General features: G+C 37.2%; 1 protein-coding gene across 3 annotated transcripts in view; it reads right to left on the reverse strand.

The window, feature by feature from the left end:
* SGR2 (shoot gravitropism 2 (SGR2)) overlaps positions 1 to 17,354 on the reverse strand; it is a 253,555-nt gene that overhangs the window by 205,025 nt on the left and 31,176 nt on the right. For all 3 annotated transcript variants that reach the window (XM_089788115.1, XM_089788114.1, XM_089788113.1), the window contains exons 2-3: positions 9,529 to 9,629; positions 3,635 to 3,862 (exon numbers count right to left, since the gene is read on the reverse strand). In XM_089788115.1, coding sequence (XP_089644241.1) covers positions 3,635 to 3,862; positions 9,529 to 9,629 — 329 coding nt within the window. The remainder of the gene's footprint in view (positions 1 to 3,634; positions 3,863 to 9,528; positions 9,630 to 17,354) is intronic.

A 17,354-nucleotide genomic window follows, 5' to 3' on the forward strand; every position in this document is an offset into this window, starting at 1 on the left:
AAGGCGAAAAATGCAGCTTCGCCTTGATCAGGAAGCTCGACAACTTGTGCTGTTGGCTAGGAAGCATTTTGCCTTGCTTGGGCAGCCAAATGTTTCCGGCACTTGAACTTCATATGGCCAAACTTGTGACAGTAATTACACTATACATTTTGCTTCATAGAGCCATCCAGGGATTGAACAGAAGGTTGATGCTAGGAAGGCTGAGAAGGCTGATGGTTGCCAATATTCTGTTGAAAAGATTTTGTAGCAAATGCCTGCTCTGAGGAGGCTATAGAAGCACTGTTGCCAAACTGTTGTTTCTAACGATCCTGCTACAGAAGTTTAGTGCATAATTCTGGAAACTTTAGATCAACATTAGTTGAAGTAATGTTGAGTGTTTCTATGAAGTGCTCATAGGACGATGGTAGACTTTTCAGAGTGATGACTACCATATCCTCTTCCTCCATTTTCAAACCAATACCTTCGAGCTGATCGCGGATGTCCTTTATTTTTGTCAGATGCTCTTGCAAGGACATACGTTCATCCATCATAATAGAGAACAGCTGATTTTTCAAAAAGAATGCCCAACTCTTGTCAGATGTTTCATGCAGCTCCTTCAGATATTTCCAGATTTCTGCAGCTGACTTGTTAGAAGGAATCTGCGGTAGTTGATCATTGATAATAGAGAGCTTGAGAAGCATAACAGCCTCTCGATTGTGATCATCAATCTTGTCCTCCTCCACTAAATCGAAGGTCGGACGAGTCTTTGTGCCTAGAACAAGCTCATCCAAACGACGATACTCGAAGATGGTTAACAGGCGTTGCTTCCAGTGGTTATAATTGTGGCCATTGAATCTAGACTGCCCTCCAGCATCAGATTAGTCAAAGATGCCATTTGCAAGAAGTTTGAGGCAATGTTGAGACTGACCCAAAAAAAATGACAAGTACCCAAAAGAGTAGACGGAAAACCTAGAAGGAATCTTGAGTTGGATTTCAAATCCGTCGGCTCGAAAATTGAGGCACTAAAAACAAGGCACCCACAAAAATCTAATGAAGACCCATTTGAGATCTCGAAAAACCCACCACAAATATGAAACCAAAAAAAAATTCGGACCCAAAAATTAGGGTTTCGGGCAGAAAATCAGGCAATAGCCATGGAGATCGAATCTGCAAAAAAGAATGGTGATTTCATTGAGAAAATGGTTGATTTTGCAGTGGCAGGTGTTTGCTGAGGAAAAACACAGAGCTGTCATACGATATTGCTGTTGCAAGGGTTTGTAAAACACCCAGAGCTGTTCTGAAAAATGGTAACAAAAAAACGCAGACCCTCTTTTTGTTCCTCGATTTTGCAGATGAATGCGGCCCAAAAGTAAGTTGTCTCCAATCACAAATCCGACGGCCAAAGAAAAAATCATGATTGGAGAGAAAATCGTGCAGTAGAAACACACGTTTTGCAGAAAAAACGTGTTTGAAAGTCGCAATTTTTAGGGCAAACTGGTTGAAATCTCAAAAAAAAACCTTCAGACAAAAAACCTCAGACAAAAACCTTGGTCAAAATCTCAGACAAAAACCCTAGTCAAAATCTCAGGGTTTTAGAAAGCAAGGATCACAAAATAATTTCGAAACCTGGCTCTGATACCATGTTACAAGATTCAAGAATTGGCATTAACGGATTTTCGGATAATTGATTGATTAAGAAAGGAACAAATGTGTTCTTTATAAAGAATTACAAGGACGTTGTTTCTTTTTAGAAACAACATAGACTAAAGACGAAAATAGAAACAAAACTGAAGACAGGATAGGAAACGTTCCTATCTAGACTGAAAGACGGACTACAAACAAGTAGTTGACCATTATAGAAAGTATATTTAACTAAGGAGATAATATCTTAATAAAATGGTGGATGTTAAGCAAGGTTGCATGGGTACTTGTACCCACACCCCTGGTACACGTACCCTCGTACCCAAGTACCGAGTACACATCCTAGGTACTAGGTACTTGGTACTCAATGGAGAGCATCATAGCTAAGGACCTTGATTAAGATTTCTGAATTTTTTCCCGGTTTTTTGTTTGCGTATCAGCTTGTTGTTTACCAAGCTTAATTCAATACCTAACCACTTTGAAACTTTGATACAAATTGATTAACAATAAACTTTATCACTGTTCAAGTCAAAAGTTTGTCATTGTCATATGATTTATGATCTTCTTGTTCATGTTTAAAGTCTTCCTTCTCTGTTGTGCATCTAAACATTTATCATATATTATTATTACAAACATATAGCAAATCTGAAACTGAAAACAATGCATTTACATTTGCAAACTTTATCACTGTTCTTGTTTTGAAAAACCATTGTCATGACTCATAATTTCAGATTTTCTAAAAATACAAAAGTAGAATTAAAAATGAAGTTTGAAATATCCAAGTACCCCTGTTTCCTATTTTGACAAATAGTCGTACCTGTACCCGTACACCAAGTACCCCCGTTCCCTTGCAACCTTGGTGTTAAGCATCTTGAGTTACAAAGAAGTAATGTAATTAGGCTTAAAAGCCCACTTACAAGTCCAAGTAACAAAAGGTAGTTGTTGTCAGGTAGGATCACATTCAAGGGGTTTTATATCCTCATAATACTCTTTCTTAATAGAATTCAATTGAAGGCACACCATAAAACCAATATAGGCACCATTGGGCAGGGATTAGATGTAATTTTTAGCATTATTACAAAATACAATCCAATGTTGTTAAAAGCCTATATTGGGAATCAATGGTCAATTAATTGATGGTAGCTGCAAAGGGGCTAAATGCACCAAGTCCATCTGATTTGAGCGACATATATTGGTTTCTTTCTTCTAAGTCTTGAAGCTTTTCTCTCTTTTCCAACTTGTCAATTATCAGATATGAAAGAAAAAAAATGAAATGTGTTAGCAAAGCCTTACAAGAAGCAAGGCAAACCTACTCTGATACCATGTAATCTGCAATCTGCCTAGATATTTATTTGTTAAAGACGTTAATGTTTCCACAAATCTTTCAACAAAACCCATGTCATCATATAGGCTCAAAAGGTTACCTCATAGAGAGATATCAATGGAAATTTCAAAGGAAAAGCAGTAATATACAATTTCTGCATGTGCACACCACACAATATGCTGGATCACAACATATAAGTCCAAACCACAAAACAAATTCAAGTTCCACTTTGGCTACATTGCATGTGTAGCAATAAAATATGAAAATAATGGTACCATCAGTCACAAGAACAGAAGTGATGCAATGCCAAGACAATCAAGTTGGTGCATGTCAGATAACTCCTTCCGTAAAGTAAAAGTACATTTTATTTAGTGTGGCAAACAATCAGCAAATCAATTGAACTACTAACATAGCAGGTACTAGAAGCAAGGATTATTCTATTAACATTATGAAGCGTGTATTCCTTTTGGTCAAGAAAAGTTTACAGGATCCAAAACATATTGAAATTCATTTTAATGTAGAGAAAATGAACATAAAGTAGAGCACAAATATGAGAAACACAACACAATCAATGTATTCCTTTAGTCAGTGAATTGCAATGCGACAACAAGATCCAGATCAATACCACATCCAAAGCTTCACCCATATAGGGAAAAGTAAAGAATGTGGATAATAAACAATAATACATACCTCATAGAGCCCTCCTTTCACAGGTACCCCCACTGGCTCTTCAGTATTATCATAGACTCCGCCTGAACTAAGTGCTGAAACTGAATTACTTTCCAACTTTTGCCCTGAGACATTGCTTAATTTGGGTTCAATTCCACATGAAGCATTTGTTACACTTCCATTTCCACCTGGACCCTCACTACATTCTGCGTATTCCTTCCACCAGGCAGAAAGACATTCCTCCTCATTCTGTAATTTCAAGCAAAATTCAGTTCATAACGAAATAGAAAATTACACCTGAATTTATCGTATGAATTGCAGAAAGATATTAAGAATACAGTATGCAATCTCCGGATCGTAAATTACTCTCTGATTACATTCTAGAAAATGTATATAGATTCCAAGTAGATCTAATTATTCTGGTTGATGGGAAACTCCGATATATTAGTAAAATAATAAAGCACAGTCCATCAGTAAAAGCATGTTATTGTGTATAAATATCACACCTGATGAGCACACAGTTATACAAGAGAGTGGGAGGCAGGGGGTGGGGAATGAATCAATATAAAAACAAACATTTTTTTCCAAAACATACCATACGCATATCAATTCAAAGCTTTATTTTATTTCAATTAAGTTAGAAGGATTTGATTGTTAGACATAGTATCAGAGTGATCCAGTTCCACACTGGACCTAGAGGCCCGTCCCCTTCACGCTTAGTAAATTGAGAAATGGCATTAATGATTTACAGCATGTATAGCCATCAGACACCTCAAAAGAAAGTTTGAGACCTTACTATAGTGCAAATATGGGTGGTTTGCACCATATATGATCTTTCTAGAGCGGCACCCTTGGGAGATCATGAGACCTTAGAACATTATATTCGTCGCTTCCATAGGGAAAGGTTGCCTCATAGAGAGAGTTAGGAATGTCATCGGAGCTACAACCTTGACTGTTGTCAGTTACTTAGGTTGGAGGATGTAGTAATTTGATGCCTAGTTGGTCTAGACAATGTTCTAGATGTAGAGGTTCCTAATCAATTTTAATAAACAACCTTCATCATAATTCATCCTTCTATATTTTTCATCTCATTCTCATCCGAAATACTTCATATTGATTTGATTATCCCTTTCCTAAATTTATTTATATATACACGTGTATACATATATATAATAAATAAATATGTTATTTAGGCAAATTGATTTATCATTTCATATGCATTCTTAGCAATTACTATCTGTTTGAATATTGTAATCTTATATATACATGTGTGTGTAATTAGTTATATGTCCCAGTATTGCATTCATATGGAAAACTAATCTCAGCCATATTGGAAACTACTGCGTCATAGTTGCATATGTTTCATGGTGTCGGGGCTGCTCTTGCCTGGGGTGGCAAGTGTAGCTCCTTCTTGCCACCTCGGAAAGGAATTACCCTTGCTGCTGCAAGCTAAGAAGCTTGGGGTCAAAAAGGGAGAATTCATTATTGCAAATGATAGTGAGCAGTGGGGAAAGCAATGGGTTTTGGTTCTGAGCATTATTTTTGGTGTTGTCTTTTTGCATGGAGGATCTGGAATCTCTGATTACGGCTGTGTTGTTTATCCATCTACAACTTGAATCTTCCTCTTGCCGTGCAAGTCCAAGAAGGCATGTGGTCTTCCTCATTACTTATATGTTTCAAATGATGGAATTCATCGACAGTACCATAAAATCTTTAAGTTTTATTGCTCTGCAGTAAAGGATGAATGTGAAATGTTGGTGTAATGTCACATCCATGCACTGCATTTTCCTTGTGATGTTTGGCACACATTATTTTTATATACTTTTCCTTGGGGAATGTTTGTGCATTGAACAATTCATGATGGTGTTATGGGCTGCATTCATAAATTAGAAATGGAATGTTAGCTCTAACTGTATAGACTATTATACTAGTGCAATTCTTTTTAAACGTGCATGTTGTTAGTTCTCTGTACTATGGAAAAGCTTCATCTATACCATTGCATTGATTTCATCTGCATGCTTCAAGTAGATTTGATCTGCATGCTTCAAGTAGATTTTACCTGCATGCTAATACATTAATCAGAAGTCTGTAGGAACTTCTAATGTATTTTCTCATGCATAGCACATTTTGACAACTCATATAACACCTGCATGTCCGAGGAATAAGAATGTGATAACTTTAATGAAATGAAACATATGATGAGGGTGCATTCATGTCTCTGTTTGAATTGAACCAATAGATTGGAATCTTAATTATCTGAATTTGGATATAATCTACCATTTTGGGATCCTTGATCTGTACTACAACTCTTTTAAATAGACAATTGATTTTCTTTAGTAGGAACCAAGGTCTATGGGTCTTGATGATAGAACCTTTTTGTGTCTCCTTAGGCCTGTTATAGAAAGTAAACCAATCATGATGCAGCCCTAGAATGGGTAGTACCTAGACCTGTACCTAGCCATGCAAGAGATGGCTAATGCCATCAGAATAGGGATATCCAATGTATCAGACCAGAAGGTCTATGGAATGAGTTTGGGCGTCACATTGACAACACAAGGTGTGTACTTATACTTTCAAAACCTTGGCCAAGGTGGTTCTATGCTACGGGAAGTATACGTCAATCACTAGGACCAGTAGTGCAACGTCTGGCTAGGAAGGTCACCTAATAGGCAAGGATATCTTTAGGATGACTGACTATGATGGCTGTTGGTTCTACACCAAGCCTTGGATGACAAGAAAAATGGAATTGTGCTCATGTACTCCTGAGAAGGGTTGCACTACATCCACTAGATGTTGTGCGGGTGACAGAAATCACAATCAAAAGATCCATGGGATACTACCCAAAATGGACGAATTTTGAGGAAGAAACAACTAGAAAATAATAGCCAAGTAGAAAAGAACATGTATAGGTTTTGATTTTATGAGATAAAGTATTTAATTTCTGACATAAATTATTTCTAGAAAGTAATTGAGAAAATTAGTAAATTTTCAGTTTCATGTAAAAAGTAGTTGGTAACTTTATTGTTTTGTTTTTTCTAATTATAGTTCTTTTCATGCTCCTGGGAAATGAAAGTTGGTGTTTTTCAGTTTCCCTGTCTGTTTTTGAAAGCTTCATTTTATTTTAATTATGTTAGACAGAATTGGTTGTTCCAGTTAAAATATGAACAGTTGTGGTCCACTATTATTTAATTACATTAACGTCAATGCTTCCCCATTTGTTCGTCCATTTTAGATATGCTTGTTTCTTTGTTCTCTTGTGATCCACTTCCTTTTTTCATTTTTTATGTATCATGTGTTCTCCCCTCTACATTTGGTTTAGTTTACACAAATAGCCTCGCATTCGCATCCTATATAATGTCCCCTCCCTGAACACTTCAATTTGTTGGACAGTCACCCTATTTAATGGGTTCTTGTACGCTAATAAGTTAGGGTCAGGGAGTTCATGGTAATAATTTGTCCAGTAAGTTGGCAATATCAAATGTTTATTTTAGCTTTGGTGTTTTAAATGTCTATATAGTCCTTTTCTGAAGTGGTTTTGAATTATTTCTTCCATGCTTTCTATTTTTAGTCAGTCAGTTTCAAGCACCAACTAAGCCAATTGTCAGTACGCTTTGGTGATATCTTGATATTCGTTATAGTCCAATGAGTTTGAATTAAAAAACAATAAGTTAATAATTCAAAAAGTCAAATTATAGATTTAATTTTATCATTATTTTAATTTATTTTATAAGAACTACAAAAGTGTCCAAACTAAAGTCGAAATGTTTAAATTTAACGAATGGGCCCTTTTAAGACATGGACGCCACATTGGGGAAATATAAGTGATTTGAAAATCAAATTAAGAAGCAAAGGCAAAAAGGGGGCATAGCTTTCGAGGGAAACGTAGAAACAAATTTGAGGAGCTCATTTCTATGCTAAATTTGATATTTTGGTATTCTAATTTGCTGGTTGAATTGATCTTCCTATGGGTTTGCAAGGGGGCAAAATCCCAATGCAAAATCTTCCATGTTGGTGAGGGACCCAATCTAGAGGATTTGGATGATTAGAAATCACATTAGAGCATCAATGGTGTTTTGATTTCATCTTCTCCAATTTCAGAGCTTCTGATTGACAGAGTTGATTTACAGTGACTGGTTAAGAAGGGTTTCTGAGTTTATAGCATATTTGTTGGACTATTTGTGGATGGTTGTACCTTCTCTAGGCTGGTCGTACACCTGCTAGAAGTGGTATTTGGATGAAATGAGAGGTCCATTGGTATTTTTGAAGTGCTTATCAGCAACTTGTGATGTCATTCCTCTTGTTATTCCTTCCTTACTGTTTAGTGGGGAAACCTAGGGTTTTTGGGCATGGTATGTAATGCCCCCAATTTATGAATACCAAATTTTTCCCTAGGTTACATTTTTTTAGATGGAACAACAAGGGTTTAGAGATCATTTTGCTTTAATTGAGATCCTACAAGCAAGTTCAGAATTATTTACAAACATAATTCCTAATTAGACATTATTGAATTAGAAACAAACATATCCATACTTTGAATGGGTTGATTTTTTAATTTCTTCAATTGTAGTTCTTTATTTGTGTTTTTCGGCTCTCTAGTTTTATTACTAGGCTCCTTGGTGTTTACATTGGTGTATTGTTATCATCTGTCTTCAATTCCTTAGTTTCTTATTCTTATTTATCGTTTTTCTTTTTAATTTATGGTTGTCCTAATTTTGGTGTCTCTTAACTTCTTTTGATTTCTTTTCTTGTTTTTATTATTCATCATTAATTTTTTAGTCGTTTTTCTTTTGCTTTCTTGATAATCACACTTTTTTCTCTCGACTCTTTTATATATCCCAAGTCTGCAACATATTATCTTACATCTCCTTTAAATCTCTTCATACGTGTGATTGAAAATATCGATGTCAAAAATTCTTAAACAATCTAGTCCAAAAGATTATCAAGCATATTTCTTTAATGTTTATTTTAAAGTTATGTCAGGCTAATTGAAGGCAATTCTAGCCAGCAGAAACATATGCAAAGTGGGTCACATTTATGGGGAAGAACTAATTCCAGAGACAATTGCAACCTTAGTTATGCCATTTCCTGATTCCACAGATGCACTGGAAGAGTATTTTGTTCAATAAAACAAGTATTACCAGAGTGTAGGATGATAGCAAAACATACATTTATAGCCATCATAAACTATTAAATAGAAAATTAAGACAAAAGATTATGGATGTTATATCTGGAGTAAATGCTCTTATTCTCTTAAAGTATTTTTAAAATGTTGCAACTTCTTTTCACACAGTGCATTATTTAGTTGAGTCAAAACAATGGAACCTTGTTATAAAAACCTTGAACTTTGTAATACTAAGCAATATCTGAACCTCCAATGAACACCATTTTACCAAGTATAGTTGTTTCTATACCATGGGCTGTCAGTTTGAGATTGGGAAAATAACCATTTGAATCAAAACTGAATGGTAAAGTTATATCCATATGTTCAACAGAGATAAAACAAAAAGTAGCTCAGAACTTCCAATGCTTTATAATCCATCAAAGCCAATTAAAATACTCAGATTTTGTCATGGCGGAGATCTGAAGCTCAATAAAAGGATCAAGTCAGAGTAAATTCATATCGGAAATGGTACAAAATGCTTGACCCAACAGATTCTCAAGCATCCCTGCACATGTTTGTATATTTTGAGTTCAATCATTTATGAAACAAACATAGGTTATGCAGCTAACCCCAAGGCACATTCTCATCTTCCACTCTGAGGAAACTGCGTTTTGCTCTCAAACGAAAATTCTAGCCACTAATTGATTTGCTATGGCATTACAAAATATCAGTTCAGTGTTAATCAATAACTTATAGCCATTTCTCAAGTTGACTTCAAATTAAATGTTCAAGTAAAAAGCAAGTATTCACAGACCTGTAGAAAAGAAGCCTCTAAGGCCAGAGAGTCACGCATGCTAAAACGAAAATATTCACCCTCTCCCACTATCTCTGTGGTAGGAACTGAGGCAGCTATTTCTGCAGGAGAAATAATTGCTTTTACTTCCATTAGATTTAAGTATTATATAGAGCATCAAAACACTCAAAACTGAAATTCATCTTTACTAGTAAAAACTCAAAATGTTTACTGCAGCAGAGATAATTGGTTTTTATTTCCATTGGATTTACACATTACGTACACCATCAAACACAAATCTGAAATTCATCTATACTAGTAAACATTCAAAAAACATCAACTCAACAGAACAAGTAAATTTCAACATGAAGACTTTCTTTTCTTGCTTAACACTACTAAGTCATAAGGCTTGGAAATAACAAGGTTATAATGGCTGCATACATTAAATACAGTCCTCAGTTATAGCATCCATGCTGAAAACCACAAACGAAGGCTATTAGTAATGAAGAATACAATTTGAAAATCCCACATTATTTCATATAGCAACAAATATCAATTTGACAATTTGCAGGCGCTGTGGTATTCTCTTTTGTCAAAATCAAAAAAAGCTAATACAAAAGATTTCAATATGATTAGAACAAGCTTAAGGAATTTCATCCAAATTGTGTCATGGGACTGAAGCACGGTATGTAACTCTGTAATGTCCCTCTCTAAATCTGGAACATGAAAAAATAATTTATTAAATGCTTTCTTGCCTTCTTTCTTTGCATCTAAAAAGTTATTTAATAAAATATATATGTTTATATGTGTTGCCATGATATGCTTGAAATTATAAATGTATATAAGGAAAAGAAAGTGGGAAAAAAAAAGTGAGGCAAATCTTCCAGCGTAGGCTTGTTTTGCCAACATGGCTCAGGAAATCAAGAGGACCCGAGCGTTACTGAACTGGGGATATATGTTTGGGAAAGTGTTCAGTTGTGGTAGGAAGAAAATCAATTTGCAGGGTCTTGCAGGGAATACTGTGGGAGTATTTGACAGGGGTCTTTTTTGGGGCTGAGAGATGCTCCCAAAATAGTGTGAAGGAACATGTAACAGTTGCAGATTATATTCATTGGTTGGTCTTCTGTGCAGTCAGGGACGCATCCAGGATAGTCATTGCAGTTTGGCAGAAGAGTGACAGGAGTTCAACAAGCAGCCAAGCTTCTCAACGGATGTTTTGAGACTTCCACAGGTGGGAAAAAACAAACTACCGCGCAATGGGAATTCCATGTCGGGTTTGAGATGGAATTACATAGTGAAGAGGACAGGAGCCAATTCATACTAGTCTAGCAAGGCACCACAACCTGCAAAGGGAGCAAAATTAGAAGAGGTTGCTTGTAGTGGACGGAGTGAATGGTTAGTATTATGGGAGCGGATGCTAGGGAAGTCAGAGACAGGAATACATGAAGTGGTAGCTTGACAGAGGGAGGATACCACAAAAGGTGGTTGTGGCAAGGGAGTGCACACAGGATCGTTTTCAGTAGTTTACCAGAGACAACAGATCACCATCGAACTCCAAGCAGCCAGGGACCAAGGCAGAGACTGTAGGAATCGATTTGAAAGGATTCACTTGTGGGATTGAAGAAAGTGTTCTGCCTTATCCATTCAGCTATTAAATCTCATATCCCTGGAGCCACAGAGAATAGATTGCATGTCCTTGTCATTTAAGGTTTATTGTTTCTTGTTTTTCAGAGGATTTTGTTATGTCTTGTTGAGCATTATCATTGATCATTCAATAACTGCATGTTTATGTGGAGTCCAACGAGTTATGTTTTTAGACTGGTAACAAGAAACTGGTTAAGGAACCAAAACTGGTGACAGAAAATCAGGCTCTCAATTAAAAGTGGGATATTATAAACTTGTCCTTTTGTGCCATGCTCTGTGTGTTCAAGGATAGGCAAATTTGCAATAGGGCAGTACGCGTAACAAATCTTTTGGATGACTGTGTCAAAGTGATTCATGGGGTGGTTGTTGGGTAGGGCGAAACCACTGCAAAGGTGGTGTTTTAGTGATACTTGACTGTTAACAGGGTGGTTTGGGGTTGATAGTTGTTTAGGGAAAATATGCTGTTGTGGTGGTATTTTGATGTTATTTCCCCTTTTTGGGACATTAGGAACTCTAAAGTTAAATTCATAAAATATTGAAGTTGGCTTATGAGAACTTAAAGAAAATTTATTAAATGGATCAATTTGACGTCATAAAGGGGGTTAAATTTTGACAAAGGAAAAAGACAAAAGGAGAGGACGGAAGCTCAAGAGTCACATGTTGGGTCCTTAAAAGAGCGATGAAGAGTTCTTTTTGGTATGCTTAGTTTACTATTTTGTTCTTGGAGAATTTTGAGTTTCTCCTGAAGAAACAATTCGGAGAGCTTACAGCTTCCTATTCAGACCTTAGGACAGAAACTTTCAGGCCATATCTAGAGGATTGGACGCAGCCCCGGTTAATCGCTACAGTGGATTCAAGACAGTTCATGCTGAGCTTACAGGTTTTTGTTTATGTGTGTACTATCTGACTGTTATTGTTGTTTGTAAGATTAGATTCTATGCATTTATTGTATTCTTGGTTTATAATACAATAGAAAATATTAAGTGTTAAATTGAGTGTTTTAATGAGCATCTACTGGTTCATTTACTAGTTTATATTACTGATTTTGTTTGCATGAGCTATCCCTTATGTTTTGAAATCTATTTACGCAATAAATTTGGTAAAATCGCCATTAGGGATATTACAGTGGTACTAGAGCATCAAAAACTTGCCATCTTGTTGGGTGTAATCAGAATAATAGATTTATGCAGTTCTGCAATTTCTATCAGGATTGGAGTAAACAAAGAAAAATAGAAATATTTTATCCAGAACGGATTGTTTATATCTGGAACATATATCTTGGTGTGCGCTATTGTGATATATTTTGGCAAGGGCAAAAATTTTAATATCTCGACAAAAGCAAGACTATTGTTTGCAATACATATTTTATTTAAACTTGTGCAGAATATTTTGAAGTCATCCAAGTCTTTCAATAAACTATTATCAGGTGATTCAGTCTCTATGTTGATATAAGCTTTTAGAAGGTTGTCGGGAGGAGAAATCTAAATGTGAAAAGTGACTAGAGGTTTATTTGAGCATATAATCGTGGGCATGAGTTTCTTGGTTAAGCCAAGGTTACCGACCATCGAGCTGTTAACAATGGGGCCCGAGAAATCTATTGTGGTCCTCACTTATGTTTTGAGAAAATATTGCATTAGGGATTTGGTCATTGACTATGGTTTGGGTTGTGTCGTGATTGCACAGAGAGGGAAGAGACAGGCTAGAGGTGTATGTTGCATATTATTGTTCGAATCCAAATAGTAATCAATGGAACCAGCGGCAGCCATCCTGTGATTCAATAGCATGTATGACACTTGGTCGATGCATCAGCCTTTCCCAAATCAAATACAGTTGCGAGTGTGAGAAGTTGTGAATGTGGAGTTTATCGAGCAATTGAATGACAGTCATTGTGTGTTCTGAGAGTTTGATGCAGTGTTGTGAGACCCCTCTTACTGTTTCTTGGAAGAAACTAAAAGCAAGTCGCCAGTTTAAATCAAAGAAATTTGAACTCAAAGAGCAGCGGAAGCATGGGTGGAAGTTGATTGCATGTCTTGTTGTCGAGGTAGCGTTTGTTGGGAACAAGGAAAGTTGGGTCATTTGCATAGGGAGTTTATCTGTTGATGTTATTGTGCAAGGAAAAGCTTATTGACACACAGGAATAGTGAGTTACAGGGTGCAGAGTGTTTCCATGTTTTGTGTGCTATCTTAGTAGGGTGACAAGACATCGTCTACCAACAGTAAGGCATGTCATAGACACAGTTTTTGCACAGCAAGGAATTATTGTTAATAGGGGAACAAACTAATATATCATGCATTGCATTGGCAAAAGCCTATCCGGAGAGAACCAACGATTGATAGACTATAGCCATTTGCATTTTTGGCGAAGGAAGTTTCATCCAGAGTAGTGCATGGAGGACTTTTCATGTTGATGGCACATGAGAACCTCAAAACTAGTGAGACGCAAACAGTTGCAGGTGTTCTAAGAAGTCAAGGGTTGAGGGAGGAAAGGTTAATATCATTGATGACAAACCATGGAGGCTTTCCATAATCCAATTGTTGAATCCAGTTTCATAGATTTGATTTCTTTAAGTTAATGGGAGGAATAAATTTGATGAAAGTATTAGAATTGTCATAAGAAACAAGAGACGAGAATATTATTTGATATATGTCATCTTAATTCTTGGGTCCAAGCGAATATAATTATTGAAGAAGCATGAATTTTTGGACCTAAGCAGAAGTGTTACTAAACTACGAGTAATAATCTTTTAAGGCATTCTATAATTTTCTATACAGGGACAAGTGTCGAGTTACAAAACAATTAATTGTAATCTTCCAATATCATGGCTATATGACCAAAGGAGTTTAAATAAACCAAAATTTCTCCCTCTATATTTGGGTGTTGTGTTTGAATCGTGAGATTATTCCTTTGAACGAAGAAGAGAGCATTTCCAAAGACGAGACTTGAGAATTCATCATTGTGAGTGCCAAAGATATCATGTTATAACTGAACATTAACAAGAAACTAGTTTGGTGAGTGACCATTGTCGGTAAGTACTAGGCAACAAAATTTAATGGTAGCTTCTTTTGGGCACTCTCCTAGCTCATAACAAGAGTCCAATATCCATTTTCTAGTATGTAATAATTATTGGCATGCATTCTGCAGTTATTTGTCTTTACATTACTTGTTGGTGCTGCTTGTATCATTTTGGGAGTATTTGTAATGTCCCCTTCTCCGCGCTAGACCTAAGGGTGCCTTGTTGGTCTATCTTTCCAACCGGATAGGCTAACGGCATTTATTTTGAGGATGCCAGCCAGTCACAAGGATCTATTTGGTTTCTATTGACTATTCCCCCCCTTTGTTTTCCAAATATTGCCAATCTCATGAAAACCAAGGTGCTAGCCATGACCACGTCCTTTGTATTGTTCATTTAATGCCATGCAAGCCTAATAGGAATACAACAAAAATCCTTGACTTTTCTCTTTTATTCCTGAGTCTTGAATCTTTTCATGTTTGCATGCTATATCCTTAGAACATTTGAAGTCATGACCATGCGACTGCCTCTCATCGCTTGGTCACAAGCAGTTAGCACTTAACCATCAGAGAAGCTGCAAATGCACGAAACAATTATCTCTAAAGTCGGCACAACTTCACAAGGGACTAAAGGCTTAAGGATATGAAGGTTGCGAGGTTGCGATCAAACCACAACAGTCAATTTCAATGCTTTTCGCAAGATCGTAAGGAATTAAGCTTAACTCAGAGTCGGGATGGCGAAGTTGCAAATCACCTTGTGCGCACAATCGTGGGATTAAAAGATAAACTCTGGTCCCAGGTTGCATGAAGCAATTAGCTTCAATTGCATAGTCACAGGTCAAGTCTTATCTCAAGAATACCTCAAAGGGCCCACAATCTTCCTAGCTATCAAATAAAAGAAGATCAACCTTTGTCATTTCTATGCTTTTTGAAGTTATGCGATGTTTAGCCATTACGAGGAAGTGAGTGTTTGCCACATGGACAAGGTGGGACTGGACTCAGTAGTGGGCCGCAAAATAAAGGATGTGTCAAATCAAATGACAGAGGGGCAGAGAATATCTCATCAAATGAAGGCTGATCATTTCAATCGATTTCATTCCATCGAGATGGTTTCATTTTTTAAGTTGCAAAGTCAACAGCTCAGTCAATTTCAATTTTTTGCTTGGTCGCAGAAGGTTAATGTTAACCGAGGTTAAGGTTGCGATATGGTAAAAGATTTCAGTTGCTTCGTTGCATGGTTAAATTGCTAACCTATGGTCATGGCAGCAAAGCTGCGAAAAACTTATGGATCGCATAGTCGCGAGGTTAAACACCAAGGTTAATAGTTAGATTGCAACTGGGCGATTAGCAGTTTGGTTGTGGTCTTCGCAATGTCCCAGTGGTTTATGATACAGTTAAGGATTGTGCTACGACCCGGCGAAATGATCATTTATGTGTGTTGCATGATTGCAGCGGTTAGTGGAAAAGAGCAATTCACAATTGCAAAGGGGCGATCAACAATTAAGGCTAATCTCCGCAACTTCGTTGGTTGCAAAACAGTTAAGTATTCTCAAGCCGTGAAGTAGCAAAATACATGATCACGAGGCTGCTGCAATTAAGAGGATAAGGTAGAAACAAGCTGCAAAGCAGCGATCGGGCATAGAAATGGGCAATCGCCGCTTCGCAAGGTCAGGCAATTAATGAAGGAAATAGGCTGCGAAGCTGCAAAACAAGGGCAGTCAGTGCGTCAATGTGAAGATAGAAGACTATATGAGATGGCAGAATGCTAAAAAAAGATTGGACCACGTGGCGGGGTTGATTATTCAAATGCTGACACGACTTACTTGGCATGGTTGCGAACACGGCATGAAGCAGCTCTTTAATGGTGAACTAATTCCTCGATCGTCTGCAACTACTTTTTGATGATCTCCATGCCTGTTTGATACAAAGGACACTCCATTGCTGCTCTGAGTTAGCTTTCTAGCTAGCGATGCAATTATGACCACCATTTCTGTCTCTTTAAAGTCAAAATTAGTATGAAAGACATGATTTTTTGCATATGGGCACGCACTTGATCAAATCTTCTTTGGATCAGCAGTGATTGTTCTCTAGGAATTTAATGGCAAAAGTTGAGCTTGGCTTAAGGAAGAAGTTTCTCAGTTATGCTTGAACTATAAAAGCAAGTTTGGTAAACCCTCCAAGGGCCGGTCTTTTTTCTCTGATTCTATAGCAGTTGTATCATATGCTCTGCTACTCTAATTTCCTTTTGCCTATGAATGAATATCTTTCTCTGTTGTACCTCATTCTCTGATTAATATAAGTGCAAAACCTTCTTGCCTTTGTTAGTGTATTACCTCCATTCTTTAATCTGTATGACAGTATCTATTTAGCCTTGAACAATATAAAGTGAAGATTGTTTACCCTACTGGGTAAAGAGGTCAATGCATACAAACAATAGATAAGAACAGCAAAACTCCTTGTATTATTCGCATATGCCAAAGACATTACATTATGCCTATGATGATGATTACAATGATTACCCGGAGAGTGTATATATACATCCCGAGGAACCTTCCTGAAGGGGTCCGTCGGCCACATACAACATGTCGGCCACATAATAAGAACCTTCCCGATACCAACAAGAACCTTCCCGATACCGACGACAACCTTCCCGATACCGACAACATACATCTTGACACATACCCTATCGGTTGCACAGTATTTATCGACGATATCATCCCCCCCCAAAAAGAAAAGTCATCTTCGAACGACTACACAACAAAACTCAAACAAACAACTAACTACATTTATTCATAAAAACAACATAGACATAGACATCATGAACAAAACGCTGCATCTCAGACTGTGAAGACCGGCTGCGTCGAAGTTGATACACTTGTTTCGTCTGAACCTTCAAATCAGCTCGAATCTGAGAGTTCTTCTCTACTACTTCTTTCAACATCAATGCAACCTCCTGGCACTCGGCTTCTTTCTGATCATGAGCCCTATTTGCTGTGTCCTCCTGAAGTGTTGCTACCAAACGCTGCTCCGCTGCTGCTAGCTATTGTTCCGCCTGCTGCTTCCCTCGTGCACTTTCCTCGAGTTGTGCTAACAGGGCTATCCGCTATGCTTCCCATGCAATCTACTGGGTGGCAAGTCGATCGGCCATCTCCTCCCGAGCCTTCTCCGTCATCTCCCGAGCTTCTTGCCTAGC

Source organism: Cupressus sempervirens, chromosome 6 (genome assembly GCF_028749045.1).
Source record: "Cupressus sempervirens isolate cs-2001-9-10 chromosome 6, ASM2874904v1, whole genome shotgun sequence".
Classification (NCBI taxonomy): Eukaryota; Viridiplantae; Streptophyta; class Pinopsida; order Cupressales; family Cupressaceae; genus Cupressus; species Cupressus sempervirens.